This window comes from Oxyura jamaicensis, chromosome 11 (assembly GCF_011077185.1).
Source record: "Oxyura jamaicensis isolate SHBP4307 breed ruddy duck chromosome 11, BPBGC_Ojam_1.0, whole genome shotgun sequence".
Classification (NCBI taxonomy): domain Eukaryota; kingdom Metazoa; phylum Chordata; class Aves; order Anseriformes; family Anatidae; genus Oxyura; species Oxyura jamaicensis.
Window position 1 is genome coordinate 16,467,237 of NC_048903.1, and position 17,280 is coordinate 16,484,516.

The 17,280-nt window shown below is 42.5% G+C and overlaps 1 protein-coding gene across 1 annotated transcript in view; it reads left to right on the plus strand.

The window, feature by feature from the left end:
* The window catches only part of CMIP (c-Maf inducing protein), a gene marked incomplete at its 5' end in the record, with an annotated part of 126,158 nt that extends 111,348 nt beyond the window's left edge, over window positions 1–14,810 (plus strand). The window contains 10 exons of the mRNA XM_035337071.1: window positions 332–358; window positions 825–873; window positions 2,541–2,648; window positions 4,291–4,407; window positions 5,761–5,901; window positions 6,861–6,908; window positions 7,696–7,842; window positions 9,209–9,314; window positions 10,457–10,527; window positions 12,863–14,810. Of these exons, the coding sequence (XP_035192962.1) occupies window positions 332–358; window positions 825–873; window positions 2,541–2,648; window positions 4,291–4,407; window positions 5,761–5,901; window positions 6,861–6,908; window positions 7,696–7,842; window positions 9,209–9,314; window positions 10,457–10,527; window positions 12,863–12,916 (868 nt within the window). The remainder of the gene's footprint in view (window positions 1–331; window positions 359–824; window positions 874–2,540; window positions 2,649–4,290; window positions 4,408–5,760; window positions 5,902–6,860; window positions 6,909–7,695; window positions 7,843–9,208; window positions 9,315–10,456; window positions 10,528–12,862) is intronic.
* Between the last annotated feature and the right edge of the window lie 2,470 nt (window positions 14,811–17,280).

Here is a 17,280-nt window from a genome sequence, read left to right on the forward strand (position 1 = left end):
TATATAGCTGTATTGTAAGTCTTTCACTTGATTTCATCTGACCCCGAAGCTCCCACTGACGTGAGCCTTGGATGCTTGTTTAAGACAGACTGCAGGAAGAAACACAAGATTCAATCTCAGTGCTATTGTTTCTTATTTTTTTCCCCCTAGATTAATGAAGGAGACTTTACCTGATCTTTTCTGGAAAGATTATTATTTTTGTCTTGTGTGCTGCAGTTGCTTAGCAAATCCTCTTATTATCTGGAAAGAAATGAAAAGTGTTTTTTTTTTTTTTTTTTTTTTTTCTCTTTCCTCCTCCCAAATCCTCATGCTATTTTGTTTTGAATTTCAGGGCGCTTGCACATGAGAAATTCACAAAGTAAGTTGGAGCTTGTTTGTTTCGTTAAGGGGAGTGGTTACTTAAAATACTTGTACTAGTCAATAACAGCAGCGATGCATTATTCAATATTGTGTCTCTAAGGTTTTTTATCTGTGTGGGGCTGTGAGCATGTTCTGTTAGCAATATAAAGATGTAGTTTTCCTCACAATTTACTGCAACAGCAGGAGCCCAAGGACCAAAGGCACTGGATGCTGATAGAATTTACAAACCAGTTTGTCGCTGCACATCTCTGAAAGCTTTTCTAGACTGTTTTGAATAGACTGTGTCCTTGGAAATCACTTTTAGACCTCTATTTCCTTCCTGTGGAAGCAGTTGAACTTGTTTCTCTTTAGAGTACATCGTTTAAAGTGTAATCCAAGAGAACTGTGATACTTGTGTGAAGACTGCAACCAGCAGCTGCTTTTTCTTGTCCTTTTAAATTTCTTTCTTTTCTTTTTTGTTTTAGGGAGCTGAAATATGTGATTCAGAGATTTGCAGAAGACCCCAGACAAGAAGTGAGTTCAGTGCCTGTTTTCACAGAGCATTAATTGGAGGGATTTGCAAGTATGCTTGTTCAGAGGATCCTTCCTGAAGCAGTTTATTTCAAAACATGGTGTAGTTTTGCTGCTCTTGAGTCTCTGAGGAAGTAGTAGCCACTCAGGATATACTGTTTTAGTATGAATGGTTTCTTCCCTTACGTGTTGTGACCTCCTTGTCTGAGCTCAGTTGATATCCTTCTAGACACTGGAACGGGCTACCCAGGGAAGTGGTGGAGTCACCATCCCTGGAGGTCTTTAAAAGACGTTTAGATGTAGAGCTTAGGGATATGGTTTAGTGGGGACTGTTAGTGTTAGGTCAGAGGTTGGACTTGATGATCCTGAGGTCTCTTCCAACCTAGAAATTCTGTAAATTCTTCTTGCTCTTAAGTAAACTGCAGCCAGCAAGATTTCCCTGGTTTCTTGATTCTCTCCCAGCTTTTTGTCTTCCACATATAAAAAAGGGAAGCAAAATCCATGGATCCATACAGCTTACAAAAAAGCAGGGTTTATTTAGCTGTGTTTCAGTGACATTGTGTGCAAGTGACCGTGATTCTCATAAATTAGCAGGAGAAAGGGGGTAGGAGGTACGTTACTGGAATGAGTGCATAGCTGTAGCATAGCCTCACGGCGGCTGACTGCTTCATAGCTGCACATGTAACGTGTTTAACATAATCAGCTCTGGCTGAGTCAGAGGGGACCTCTCATCCACATTCATTTTTTCTGCCAGCATGAAGAGGAGAAAGCTCCCCCGAACTGTCAGTGAGGAGCCCGTGTTGTCATCATTGCCCGGAGCTCATGGTTTTCATTGTTTCAGCCTTTGTGAGCAATAGTCACCCTTGCGGAATAAGAAAGGCTTTATTTTTTAGAATGGCACCAGGATTTCATCTGTCACTATTGTTAACGTGCACAAGTAAGGGGGCATGGACTTTACCTCCCCTCTGACCTCCTCAAAAATTAAATCAGAATGTCTGTGTCTCTTCACGGAGGGAAAAGAAAAAGGAGGAAAAAGAAAGTTTGTTAATGATGACTCCTCTGTTAAGATGTAGGACTAGATATAGTTATCTCTACAGTGGTGTCAGTTCTTCTGTGCATCTTCTACCTTATGTGTCCCTGTTGCATTTTCTGTGTTGGCTTCTTTCACCCAGACTCTGGTCAAGTCTTGTTACAGCAAGACTAATAAGAGTTTTTTCGTGATCGGAATGAGCAAGCCATCAGCCTCTGCATTTCGTATTCAGATCATGTCGGAAGTATAGACACATGCTGGGAGGACAGGGGGAAAACAGCAGAAGCTCTGAAATTTGAGTTTGTTTTTTTTTTTCTTCTTCTTTTGTTGTTGTTTTTTTTCTTTTTTTTTTTTTTTCCTCAAGTGAAAAGAACTGTTCTAGATTAGAGCCTTTTTGTGTTTGATTTCTGTACAGGGAATGAAAAATGACATGCAGTTAGCAGTGATATAATTTCCCTCCTCCTTTATAACACAAAAGATTGATTTTGTGAGTAAAGACTTGCTGACGTGTAAATTGGGGTATTAACCATGACACTACCAGCAGCCCCCGGTTTTGCAGTTACTTCTGTTGTCCAGTGTGGGAGACACTGGTGGTTATTGGCAGCAACTGTAACCTTCCCAATGTCTTCTCTTTTGGCAGGTCCACTCATGTTTGCTGAGTGTGCGGGCTGGCAAAGACGGCTGGTTCCAGCTCTACAGCCCTGGAGGAGTGGCGTGTGATGATGACGGAGAGCTGTTTGCCAGTATGGTACGTGTCTGCAATAATGTGAGTTTAGTAACTTCTCTTCAGTAAGTAGGTTATGCATAGCTGGAGATAAGAAGCTTTTTTTTTTTTTCTCCTTTTTTTTTTTCCCTTTTTTTTTTCCCCCAAAAATATCTAATTCATGGTTCTGTAAGCCACAAGTATTCACTGGGAAACCTTAATCTTTATGGTGCCAAATCCATTGCTTGCAGCCAGAATTTGGTTAACTTTTCCTTTTTGAACTTTGGCTTGTAACTTGTAGAAGGACAGGAAAGAAAATAACAGATTTGAATCCCTGATGCTGGCACTGTCTTCCTATACCACCTGGATCAAGTCACATAGGTCTCACTGTGTCTTAATTCTCCATGTATCAAATAAATGGGAAAGTCTACTTCCTTCCCTTGGTTAGGGGAAAAATGTTGGCTGTTGGTATAGAGCAAAGTGATTTTCATGGAGATATATGCTTCATGCATCTCCCATTTGCTGAGCATTTTGGGACCTGTAGAACATGCATGTCTGTACTCTTAAATTGAGATGGATCAGATATCTGTGAAATAGAATTGACAAAGACTGTTCACAGAAGGGTTCATGTGTCTTCACTGATTCTATTTCTTTTCGTATTTGGAAAGAAAATATCTACAGAACTAAATACTTTCTCCCAAGAGCTTTTGTGGTCTTGTGGTTCATGATATTTATGAGCATCAGGAGATAGGGTGTACGAAAAAGCACAATGCTAACATACATGAATATGCAGTACTGTTGTGCCCTTTGCAGGGATGGCCATAAATACTTAAAGAGCTGCTAATGACTAACCATAAAGTTTGAAAAACATCTTGTTCCAAGATGGGTCTTACATTAATCTTAGCATCAGTATTTTCCAGTTCTCAAGAAACCTTCCAAAAAAGCTTAATAATGATAACTGTATGAAATGAAATCTCATTTGGCTTGAAGCTCACATTTTTTAAAGGTCATCTGAGCAGGTGGATACTTAAAGATTTTGTGTTCTAAAGGCCTTGCTGGCAATAAAGCCACAAGGAAAAAGAATTGCATGGTAGCACACAGTCTCTATAGAATTGTCCCCGTCATGGAATAGGTGTGATATTTCAGGTGACTGAAAACTACAAATTGTCAAATAGTGCTCTGCCAGCATGCTGATGGATCAGCCTGGGCCATAAAATAAGACTTTCAGCTAGGAATCTGAAATTCTCTGCAGTTATATCTGGGGCATTTAAATGGGAAAGGATATTGCCAACCTTTTTTGTGAGAAGAGACTCTCGTATTTGATTTGTACAAGTGCATTCCTGCCATAGGTGTCATTGTGTGATACCATCCAGTGCTTTCTGGAGCTGGGAGAGTGTCTGCAGGACACCTGTCAGCTAGAGGACTCAAGGGAGTTTTAGGAGGAGCACATCTTTCTTTACAGGGCAAAGTGAAAGGAAAGATGTGCTTTTTGACCTTGTTCAAAAAGTCACTTCCAATCAGCAACAAAGCCACCAGGAGACTGCAGCCATAATAGTAAGAAAGGCCTCATTTTCTTTAGGTTTGTTGCGAATACTTAAAGTTGTTTGACTGCATAACATTGTCTCTTCTAAATGCATGTTTTTCTTAGTCTCACATCTCTAATTTTAGCTCTTTGTTTCTCAAATAGGTTCATATTTTAATGGGATCCTGCTATAAAACAAAGAAGTTCCTGCTTTCACTGGCTGAAAATAAATTAGGACCTTGCATGCTACTGGCTTTGAGGGGTAACCAGACGATGGTAGAGGTAAGCCCTAAGCATACGTAGTCATACGGGTTTACGAGCAGCACTCAGATTTAGTTTCACACTGCCTTTCCCAGAATTAGATCTAGTGGAACCAGAGGAGCTGAGTTCAGCTCTGTGTCATATCAAACACCAGTAGCGGGTACTTGTGTTCCCCTTGATTAACTGGAATGAAATATTGTTGCTCTGCAGACGAGAGTGTGAATTACATGAGAGGTGGCTGCAAGAATTTTTGGACCGAGAGATTGTTTGCTGTAATTCAGTTTGAGAGACTGTGGTGGGAAATAAATGGCAATGAATGTACAGACTGTACCGAGGGGTCAGGGTGCAAGGCAGTGAGACCTTTCCATGACTCAATGCCTAATGCTTGCCTTGCCACTTGCAAAACCAGCAGTGCTGCGAAAGTACCTTTATAAAAAAAGTATTTGCTTTTATTAAAATGCATTTTTTTAGGATAGGTTATTTTTATTGCATTAATAGCAAGTATTATTTTTCTGTGTTTCTTCAGATAAGTTTCTTGATAAATGCCATTATATGTTTTAAAGGGAAATAGAGGGTGATTAAATAGGTGGAAGGAGTTGCAATTTTTGCAATATAATGTTACTTGATTTTTTTCATTAAAAATAAAATTAAAATGCAAAGTTTTTATTCCCTCCATGATTTCATTGATATGATATGTAGCTGAAAATGAAGGGCAGCATGGAGGGGACAGATTGTGTCCCACTGGAGTTGTTCCATGGGGTCAGCCTTGCTCATAGGGCGAGTCAGGCGAGTTCCCCATGAGCTGGAGGGTGTCCTGGCCACAGCAGCCATCTCCCAGCATCATCTTCCTCTCAGACATTTCCCCATCTGCCAAATAGACCGGGTGCACCTCACTTGAGTTCTGCTTGCACAGAAAGCCCAGCACTTAGGGACGGAAAACCCAGCACTTGGCTGGCTGCATGGCCCTGCTGCTCATGCATAATATCCCGAGTCTGCCACTCCGCAGTCCCGCCGGTACCTGGGAAATACTGGATCGATTGTACCTGCTCTGATGAGGGCTGTGGCATGAAGCCATCTTCCAGGACCGATGCAAAGTAATTGCACCTCTCAGTCAGAAGGAATGAGCACTAATGGAAGACAGGATAAATAGGTGACTTTCAGAGATTAGAGTTCATTCTTTACCAATAAAAAAATGGGTTTCTTGTGTTGGGAAGTCAGTAAATGTTGCTCAGATCCTCTAATCTAGCCTATATAATGCATGCTCTAAAAACTTACCCAGTAATTTAAACTAGCATGCCCATGGTAATGAGGATATTTGGAAAAAAATTGAATTTAAGCACTGCAGTGACCACTCTTCTTTCATTCTGCTGCTAGATTTTGTGTTTGATGCTGGAATACAACATCATCGATAATAATGACACGCAGCTCCAGATCATCTCTACCCTGGAAAGCACAGACGTGGGAAAGAGAATGTATGAACAGCTGTGTGACAGGCAGAGGGAGTTAAAAGAGCTGGTATGTCACCCTGCATGCAGTATTGCCATAGCACATTGTGGTCTGTACTCTCCAGAAATGGAGGTACAAAAGAAAGACAAGCAGGGTGTGAAATTCCTGGCTAACAACAGGATGGGAGCAGTATTTAAAGGATCTTGCCGTGAATGTATATGCTGCGTGATATTTAGTGATGTGTCTAATCCCCTACTATGTTTCTGAATGATATTCAATAACCTACTTAGAATCTGCATGGAAGAATAAAGGTGAAATCTTGCTGTCTTAAAATCTTGTAAGTCAGCTTGTCAAATTCTGCCACCTTTTGACATATGAGTAGCAAATGGTTCTGGGGCTGGCCAGCATTTCTTAATGCTTTGACATACACGTTTCACTGAGATGTTCTTTAGGTCTGGACTGCAGAGCTAGAGCCTATGAGTAAATGAATTTTTCCTGATTTTAAAGACAAAGTCTATAGATTGAAGATAAATCTGCTCTCATTAGCACTTTTTCACCTCTGCAGACATACCTACAGTCTTCCCCTTTTCACATTTACAGTTCTCTTCTACAATCCCCTTGCTCCCAGCCTGAAAACAATATGCCTTTTTAAAGTCAAGCAAATGATTTTATCAGCTGCACAGTCACATCCCCCTTTGCTCTCAGAGTCCAGCATTTTAAGGCTGCTTCCTTTAAAGTGAAAGTAAAGGAATAAAGGCTGGCCGAGTCAGATGAAATGCTGACCCATGGCACGGAGACTGCTAGCTGTGGTTAGTGGCAGTCCCCTGGGTAGCAACAGGCCTGCATCTAGCACGCTCAGAAAATAACCAGTCAATGCAGAAAAAGCAGGGAAGAGGTGGAAGGGCTGGCTGGGAGCTTTGAAATTGGAGCAGGGTTTGTTCTGGTGAAAAGCTCCCTCTCCCTCTACTTCATGTGGTCTGAAATGTAGAATGGCAACCCCTTTCACCAAAGTATCTTCTCTCTTACAGCAAAGAAAAGGTGGTCCCACAAGGTTAACACTGCCATCCAAGTCCACAGTAAGTTAATCTCATTAATAGAAAAACAAGCTTTGTCTTTCCATATTGAACACTTGAAATCTTTAAACACTTGATAAATGTTTACCACATAGCACAGTGGTTTTGGTTGGTCAAGAGGGGAGCCCTTCCACTCACTCTGTCAACATGACTGGCGTTCACACAAGCAAGAAGGGCACAGTTCTGCTCTTGGGTCTGCATGACAGTTTCCAACCCCAGTGCAAGCAGCAGGCTGTCAGATCTACACTGGTGCAGAGATTTGGAATGCACAGTTGAATCTAAACATAGATTCGGGGACCAGATTTTGCATTAAAAAAAAACAGACTTCACAATGTGCAGTTCTAGATCTTACAACCTGATGTCTGAAAGAGACCCGTCACTGTTGCAGATAAAAGCAGTGGAAACCCAGAGTAAATTCACTGAAACGGGTAGCAGGTCTGAGCACCGTTTGGATCTAGAATTTGCTGTGAAATCTGCATTAAATTAAACAGCCCATCTTCACCATGAGTTTTGAAACTGAAGCCTTGGTGTCTCATAAGGATACACAAGGAAAGACAAATTGAGTTCTACTGTCTGGATGCATTTTTCCCAGGGTGTGTGAAGCAATGCTGCCACAAGAGCTCAGCTGCTTGCCAACAAACAGAAACTTCTCTGTGTGGTTCTCTGTTACTGTAAACAAGTGGTAGAATTGTGCAACCCTTGCTGGTTAGCAGTATCAGTGACACCACTGCAGATGATTGCAGGCTGAGGAGTTGATAATCTTGCTTATCAATCTGGTGTTTGCTTGCAGGATGCAGACCTGGCCCGCTTGCTAAGCTCGGGATCGTTTGGAAATTTGGAAAATCTCAGCCTGGCCTTTACCAATGTAACAAGTGCTTGTGCCGAGCACCTCATTAAACTGCCTTCACTCAAGCAGCTGAACCTGTGGTCAACTCAGGTAAGTGCTTTGCAGACTGAAACTCGGAGCAGGAACCCATGCTGACTAATTCTGAAATTTCATGTTACGTCAGCATGAGAAGAATGTGTGAAAAGGCTTGCATAGAATGAGCTTGTCTGCATGCTATTTTTACAGGGCCTTTCTATGGTCTGGCTCATCTTGGGAACTGATTTTCTTTTTTAATTTTTAATTTAAAAAGGATGGCATTTATCTTGGGTTGGAAGTTCCAGTTAGGCATTGTCGATGCTGTGTACTTTACAGTACATGTGCCACTGTTCATCTGAGAAGAGCTTATGCTTTCACCCATTTAGGACAAAGAAAAAGACACTGTGCTGCCCAACTGGTCAAGCGAAACACACAGTCTATGCAGTGTATGTAGGTAGTGAATTGTTCTGAGTGCTCATCAACCAGAATTTCTTTAAAAACAGTGGCAAAATAAACTAAAATAATGAATACATATAAGGAAACTATGATGAGAATGCAGTTATTTTGTAAGCAAAATGAGGCCAACTTAACTGAATAAATCTTTCAGCAGTTAATTGAAAGAGCTTTTAAAGTAAATTTTTTCTTCTATGTTTACCTGCTGTTTTGGTCTCTGAGGTCCTCCACTGAAGAGTTTTTTTCCCTGTTTTCTGTTAGCACCTATTCGTAGTGCTCACTTAAAATATGATAGTTCCCAGCACAACCACAAGAAGCAGTACTTTTTCACTAAAATGTCATGTAAATGTCTTGTTTTTCTTCCAACTATTTTTGTATCCCAGAAATTTTCCTCTTTTTGTTTGGGGAATAAGAAGTAGATAGTCTGAAAACTAGCAAGCAGATTCTATCTCGTCTGGATTTGTCCTAACAGTGTAACTTCTGGATCTGAAAACTTTGATGCTTTTTGATCAAAATCAATTTATTTTCACTAGACAAAGAGACTGCTTTTTGTATGATTTAAAAAAAAAAAGTTTAGATTCCATTTTATTTTGTGATATCCTGGTTTCCATTAATCTAGAATTCAGAAACAGCAGAAATGAAGTGGGTCAATAGAACAATTACCAATCAATAGTACATTGTTCTTGCGACCAAAATAGCTGATTAATACCACTTGTATTGTGTGCTTTTGTGATGTGGCTGGGAGCTGGCTGAGACTGCCATAGCCATCTCGTATAGCCTGGGTGGGAGCCCTCATACGCAGTGCAGACTTCAAAGGCGCTGTTCTCATTAACTGGTGGCCTCTGGATAAGTGCTGGGTAGTGAGTACGGAGACCTGTACTCAAACCCACAAAATTATTTACAACCTGCAAGCCCTGTCCTAAATGTGCGCTGTTTGCACAGCGCTGTTGGTGCATATTTGTGAACGCAGCTTTGCTTGCCCCCACAGTTCGGGGATGCGGGGCTGAGGCTTCTGTCTGAACACCTCACGATGCTGCAAGTGCTCAACCTGTGCGAGACGCCCGTCACGGACGCCGGGCTGCTGGCGCTTAGTTGTAAGTGACCAACTCGAGCTACAGAGGGAAACGGTGTGGGCTTGGAGGAATTCACGTGGTTCACACAGAAGATTTCGTTCTTGGCTACCACAGTGACGTAGGATAGGCCATAGTCATGCTGAGATTTAAACTGTCCTTCTCCGTGCCTGCTCGAGTCTGGCTCGAGTCTGGCTGCGCTCAGGGGAAGCAGGACTGCCACCTGAGCCTGCTGTAATGCTTCAAGTATTCTTTTTTTTTTTTTAAGTTATGTTTTGTCCCAGACCGTACTCTCCCTCTTGCCTCTAACTGTACTGGTGTCATTTGTCTCAGTCTCACATCGTGACCCGTCACCCTGGGACTTCCCAGCCTTTTTCACTCCGTGCTCTGCTCAGGACCCTGTGCTTGTGGTGACGGAGGGGAAGGTTGCAGAGCCACATAGCAGCTTTTTAGTGAGATAAGCAACTGTGTGCAGTAGGTTCCATATTTTCTGGCATGTCTGGCTCCTTCTTTTTGGGGGAGGTTAAATTCTGGCCGTTCTCATCTGGTTTAATATCAGAGCTAAGTAGGACAAGGCAGAGCAGGGCCATGTAAGCAGCATTCAGGATTCCCCTCTGCACTGAGCACTGTGTGACGTGCCACAATGAGACTCTTCCCTATGTCCAACAGCATATTACAAACCTCGCCTGTTGGGTTTAAAGGGCTCCTTTAACAGGCTTGATCTTACACAGACATGCCAGACAGGCCAGTAGTTACAGCTCCTCTTAGGAAACTATTCTGCTAAGTGCTGGAGCCCAAAATGGAAATAGGTCAGGGGGAGAAGGGCTGCTGGTTCAGCGTGCCCCCTGCATACAACAAGCAAAGCACTGAGAACAAGCACTGCTCAGAATAATGTGCAGGAAACTGATTATGAGAAGTTGCCTGAACTCCTTTGAAGTCAGTGGACTTAAGCATATGCTTAATGGCCCTTCCTAAATAGGGACTTTTTCCTGGATGAGGGCCCAAACAGCTGTTTATGCATTTGTAGCTCTACATTTTACACTATTCAGCTTTTTCCTGAGACTGCTGCACATAATCATGTCTTGTTTATGCTTTGGCCTACTATAAGCCTGATATTTCAAGGAAATGCAGCATGATCCTAAATATGTGTGTGTTTTCTCTTCTAGCCATGAAGAGCCTGTGTAGTTTAAATATGAACAGCACCAAACTTTCAGCAGATACCTATGAAGATCTCAAGGTATTTCTGAGTTAAACCTGCTAAAGATGAGAAAACTAGCTGGCCTTAGAGGGTTTGCAGATTTAGCAAATGCATGGTAGTGCCCAGTGCAGAGAGCACTGGCCCTGTGGAGTGGGTAACATGACAGTCACCTGAAGTGATGTGGATTATTTTGGGAGGATAATGGCTGAAGCAGCTTTCTGAGGTTGTTGGCTTTGATGGACTCAGGAAGTGTTTAGTCCATTGAGTGGATGAGCATGAGGTGGAATCAGAAATGAAGTCAAGTCCTTTTTTGCCAGAGCTATCAGCAGTAAAGGTTTCATAAATAGGAACATATTGGTTGCTATTCATGAGGATGCACAAACAGGGAAAAACTAGAGCACACCTCCAAAGCCCATGTCTTGTACTATTAGCAGGACCAAAAGTAATGTGGATGAATAGCATTACAGAGTTTTGGTTCACGATGCAAAGGGAGAATTAAGGGTGTTGAGAAAGGTGCAAGTTTATCTTGACACTTCTTGGACTAGAATTGTGCTTGAAACAGAAACACCTGCACAAATGCCCAGTTCCCTTGAGCTTGATATGTAAGATGCCTGGTGTTACCATTTGTACTGTGAATTTACAGCCACTTCAGCAAAATGGTAAAGAATCAGAACAGAGCTGTGGGAGGGGAATGGCCCCAGGTGGTTTCAAACAAAGACTGACTGAGATGTGTTGGCTTGTGCGACTTCACATGGACTTTTTCTTCACTCTGGTGTTGTGTGAGTCACATCTCCCCCCAGAGTCTTACCTTATAAACCTAAGTGCTCAAGATGAAACTCCACATTATGTTGTCGTGTGTTTAAACCTTAGATTGTGCCAGGTTTACTCAAAAAGGTCACAACCTTGGGTTGAGTTTCAAACTCGTGGCAAGTCCTGAAACTGCTCTGCTTTCAAAATTCACTGCAAATGTATATCTTCAGTTCTGGCTGTGGAGCCAGGGCTCCCCCAGGGACTCAGTTGCAATGCTGCTAGCAGAGATTTTTCAAGATCAAGTTTTCAAAACTTGTGTCACAATTGTATATGCAAAGAAGTCGTCCTTGGAATCAACAGCTGGCTTGCAGATGGGTTCACACAATGGAGCTTGTATCAGGCCCCAAGCATTCACAGACAATCAAGGTCAATGCTGCATTTGGCCCAGGGCTCTGAAATCGAGTCTATTGAAAGGATCCTCCAGTCCTATGCCTGCTTCTGAGCCCTTTTGCCACTAACTTGAGGCTGAAGCTCACATTTTCCAAACCGGTTCCCTCTGCTCTGGTGTTGAATGAAAGTCCTCAGCAGCAACACAAGAGAGTGACTTGCCAGGGCAGACAGCAGAACTGGTGACAAGCAAAGTCGTGCTGATTGCACACGATTAAAAAAGCTGAAATTAAAACAGGATTAAAAAAGCACACGTCACATTTTTCCTTCTCACCTCTTTCATCAAGATGAATCGTAGTGGCCATTTTTTAGAGCAGTGTGCACGCTGCTCTCCAGGGGAGGGGAGTAGTTTCTCACCCTGGGGTGCATGGTTATAACTCTGTTGAGAACAGCTCAGCCTTCAAAGAATTTATTTTTGATACAAATCTCCCCTTCTTCTCCCCTCGGTCTGCAGGAGCATTCGGGGCACGAGGCAGTGATGCCATTTTCTCCTCACTCCTGCTCCCGCCCCACTAAACACGCTTGCACACACACAGACACCCACGTATGTACCAGGCGGGCTGAACCAGACAATAAATAAACACCCACTACTGAAGTCATTATTGCCTAACTGAAAAATTATTTGCTGGCAGTGTCTGTAGGATTATGACTAGCTCTTATCAAAAGATGCGTGCACATAAATCAAGGAGTGAGGTAATAACAACTCCTAGAAACCTTCAACTTCTCAATTATGCCCTAGACTAATTAAATATGTACGGGTTTGGAGAACTAGCTGTACGATTATGGTCAGAGAGCATGGAAATGGGACCGACAAGTAGGAAGAGAGCAAGAAGTTGATTGCCACCTGTCTCGCACAGGGTAATTTGGGAACAATGAGTCCAAATGCTTTGGAGTTGTGGAACTGAGACCACAAAGATATTGCTAACACTCTCAAAAGATATTGCTAACACTCTCTAAACTTGTTTAATAAATGGAGGGAGAAATCAGGCAATGCCATAGGGTGGAGGCTGCTGCAGTTTGAGTCTGTTGCCGTCACGACTGCAGCTTGACAAGCACATTTTGATAAGTGTTTGTAGAAAAAATAAAGACTGGGATCTGATCGCGGTTGCTGTCAGTTGTAACAGAGCCTAAGTCCTGAAAGCACGTAATTAATTCTTTTTTTTCTCTTCCCACGCAGGCTAAACTGCCCAACCTGAAAGAAGTGGATGTTCGCTACACCGAAGCGTGGTGAACTCTCCCTGCCTCCAACTCTCTCTTTTGCTTCTGACAGGAAGGAAAAGATTTTTAAAACAAACAAAGAAAAACAAAATGGAAAAAATAACTTTTGGCTAATACCTGTAGAGCAGTGAGTGCTGGGACTTGGTGGTAGGAGTCGTGGTATGAGGTGGAGGAATTGTGTGTGTCAGGGGACAGGGAAGGCCTGGACCCGGCCGAATTCTTGCAGCTTTGTGATTTCGGAATCAACATAATTTAAATTGAACAGGAGAGAATTAAAAAAATGGAGGAAAAAAGAGGACTTTGTAGCAGCAAGAGGAATATAAAGAGGAAAAAAACACCTTTGTGGATTTTATTTGCCTTTGTGTTTTATGCCGTGTGGAGAAAAAAATATATTCATTTGTCATTTACCTGGGTTTCCTTGGCTGGCACAGTCCGAACTCCTCTTTGACCAGTTTTGCTCCAGAAAATCAAACTTACAAAAATCTCAAGAGAAGAAAACCAAAAGCGATCTGATTTTCACCCCCCCCACACCCTGTGTCCTCTCAGTTGTTATGCAAAGTAATTTTGTTGTACATAAGATTTACATAATGCACCTATTTAAGAATATGGTTCACAAATAACAGGTCTGGGACCTGTCTTTTATTTATGAATTGTTAATTCTTTTACCCTTTTTGCGTATAGTACTGTATAAACTAGTTTGCTGTCTTGTTGTTATTATTATTTTTTTTTAAAGGAAATGTCCTCGAAGAATTGCCTTTTAGTAATGCAGACTGTATTATACTCCCTCTCTGTCACCACATTCATCGCTTGTCTTTTTGATTTCAAAATGCCTCAAATGTTATTAAATAGGAAGGAAAATATCTATCATAGGTATGGTTGTTGGGGGAGGGGTTGCAGGGATTAATAAAAATGAGATTTCCTTCCGAAGTCTGGAAAACTTTCTTTTAGTCTTTTAAACCACATCAGATTTAAACAAGGGTGATAGGGAAAATTTGTCACTTATTTTGCCAATGGGGTAATAACAAAACTCTGTCGATTTTACAAATTGCCTCCGTTGTTTTCTGTTTACGTCCAATATTTCAAAAAGTGAAAAAAATGCTCTCCCTCCATTTTGTGTGTAAGCTTTTTTTTTGCCCTTTTTTTTTTTTTTTTTTCCCTCTTCTCCGCCCTTCCCTCCCTCCCCCTACCTGTTCTGTGCACGCATTGTTCTGCATGTTCCTCTGGGGAGGCTGCAAACATAGCCTTGTTGCTGATCTGATAGCTCTGACCTGTCTGTAAATGTGACTGCTACGTTTTTTCAAATTTTCTTCCACAATTGCTTAGAAGATGATTTTTTAAAAATTGTGGTTTCTTTTATAACTATGCTGTTGACTTTTTTTTTTTCATAATGAGCCTTCATTGTACAGAGCTGCTTATTTAAAAAGAAAAAAACAAAAACAAGTTTTTCCTCTGTTTTAACACCTTTGTTTTATTCTTCAGCACCTCAAGGTTTCACATACAGCCAATGTAATTTTTTATATATAAATATATATATATTTAATCTTATTCAATGGAAGCCAAGCTTTTTGTTTGTTTGTTTTTGTTTTTAAACTTTGTTGCTATGTAGACAACCCCTTCCCAAATCATGTTTTCTTTTTTTTTTTTTTTTTTTCATTTTTAAATAAATGAAATGGAAATTGAGTCTTAACTCATGTAGTGTGCCAGGTTTTTTTTTCCCCTTCAAATCCCAAACTGTATGCAGATACAGTATGGGAAGACAGAAGAAAAAAAATAAAAAGGAAGAAAAATTATGCCAACATTTTCCTTAGCACTGTTGCTTTTACCAATGGTTTACTACTACTGTTCTGTAGCTGTGTAAAAAGAGATGTGAAATAATTTCAGGCAAAAATAAACTGTAAGTGACTATCTTTTAGCTGCGTGCTTTGTGCTTTCCTTGAAGGAAACTTTCACCGGCCAGGTGAGTCGGGGATGCTGTGGGGGGCAGAGCTGGAGCCGGAGGACAACAGCTTGCCCAAGAAGGGGGTCGTCGGGAGCCACTTGTGCTCATTGCTGCCCTAATGTAGGCAGTACTGGAGAGGCTGAGGCATTTCAAGACTGCAGAGGGGTTTCTGTGTTAGGCGCTTTGCTGGGCAGTGTCCCAGTGGGGTGCTGAGGTTGTGATTTGCCCTCTGTCTGTGATAAAGCACTCCGGTGTGTGAGCTGGGTGCCAGCACAAAATCTAGCTGTAGCATCACAGCTCTGCTTTGGCCATCCATCCAGTTACCAAACTTTTTTTTTTTTTTTTTTTTTTTAGCTTTTAAACAATCAGCCCCTGCTTAGAACAGCTGCTGGAACATATTTCAAGAGCCACCTTCATTGCCTATGTTATCTGGTCCATATTCTCCTATTTCTATCCATATTTCTGTCCTATTCCACAAAACAGACCTTAGGACGCGGAGAAACAAGCATTTTGGAGTGTGTTCCCAGCCAAGGTAGTAAGTACACAAAGGATGGCCCTTAATAAAGAGCATAAGCTGTGACTTCAGCTTTTCCCTCTGAAATAATGCAGTTCCAGGGTGAGGCTGTCGGTCTGTTTGAGTGCTTTTCCCCTTGGGTACTTATTGCCACATGTCGGTTGTCCTCTGCAGCAGGACGAACAGTCCTGACACCTCAGGGACCTTAGAAAGCTTTTCCGGACCCTGAATAGCCAGAAATACCCCAGTGATGCTGGAGAAAGAACTGAGACATTGCCCAGAGGAGGAGAGCATTGGCCATGGTGAGACGAAAGCGTTGCTGCAGGCAATACTTGGACGTGGGTTCCTGCTGCCAGCCATAACCTGCTGCTCCCCAGGGCTCAGTCTTCTGGGGGAGTAACTACAGCATTCTCCTAAATGGGCTCAGTAATTGGGATTTCTGTGAATAGGCTCCTTAGGGGGATGACCCCTCTTAAAAAAAAAAAAAAAAAAAAAAAAAAAAAAAAAAAAAAGTTGGATTGTGTTACATCTCTGTTTTTCTGAGAAAAAGAATTGGAGCTAGCTAGCAGATGATCGATCTGCTGTTAAAATGATGCATGTGGTCTGTCTCGCTTTGCAGTAGGCATCTCTGCCTAGCCAGGTGCCTTTGGCATCCAGCCAGCACCAATTACCAAGCGACGTCATTAGAAATTTCTAATGATTGCATTGGAAAACGGGTTCTCGTATCAGTTACAAAATGGGAGGGTTAGATGTGGTGTAATAAGAGATGCTGTATCTGAGCTTGCACTCAGAAAGGTTTTTCTGAGTTTTTTTTCTAATAGAGCACTTGGGTTCGTAGGGTGCCCAGGCAGTTCCTCCTGGATAATGATGCTTTTCTGTCTTCCATTCTGCTGTAGCTTGTTGATAATACGAGCCATTAACAAGCTGCCCAATTTCATTTGGGAGGTTACAGCAGCTCATCTTTCCAGGGACCGTGAATAGCAGGGGTTTGGCTTTCAACCCAAACTAGTGTGGTGGCTTTGAAGCAAGTCCAAAGAGCACAAAGCAGCAGCAATACGTTGTTCCAGGGGCAATTTTATCACGTTCTCATTAAAAACCTGCAGTTGCACTACCTTCCTGTTGCTTCCCCTGCTGCTCACAGCTACGTGTGGAGTTCTGGAAGACCAAACACAGAGCTGAATCTCACAGAGCACCGGTTACTTCCAGTTTCCCAACTGGGTGTGTACTAGATCGCTACTCTGAGGCCTAAAATCCTGTTAATTCATCACAGATTTGCTTGAGGGAAGTGCAAGCAACCTGACAGCTGGTGACTTGAAGAGTTGCCTCTTCTATTTTTACCAGGTAAGAGCTTGGTGTGTCATGTTCATGCGGTCCTTTTACAAAAGGGCAATTCTAGGCCATCTCCAGACCCTGAGGGCCTGAGGCTCTCGGCCTAGTGCTGGCGGTGGGACCTCATGGGCAGATGTGGTAGATGGTGGCCTCAGGGTGGGTGTGGAGCATCTGGGGTGCCCTCAGGGCAGATTCCTGTGGTCTGTGGGCATCCTGATCTGAGGGCGGCTGCGTGTCCCCAGAGCAGGTCCCCAGAGCCCTCCAGGCTTTGAGCAGGCCTTCACCCCGCACTGGGTGCACTGGGCACAAAAGGTCTCGCTGTTATTTTTTGCCCCACGTTTTCCAAAGTGCATCAAGCCTCCTCAAGTTGAGGTAGAAGTCCTCTTGGAAATACAGCCTGAAGGTGTTGGAGCGAGCAGGAAAACCCTTGTCGCAGATCTGTGTGGGGTCTGAAGTCTTTGCTATGAATCCCTAAATGCAGTAAGGGTATAATAAGGGTATGGAATGGTAATGGTGAGATTAAAAAGCCAGTGTGGAGGCCAGCTCGGCCTGCGACTGCTGTCTGCTGAGCAACAGCCAGAGCTGGGCCTGTTTA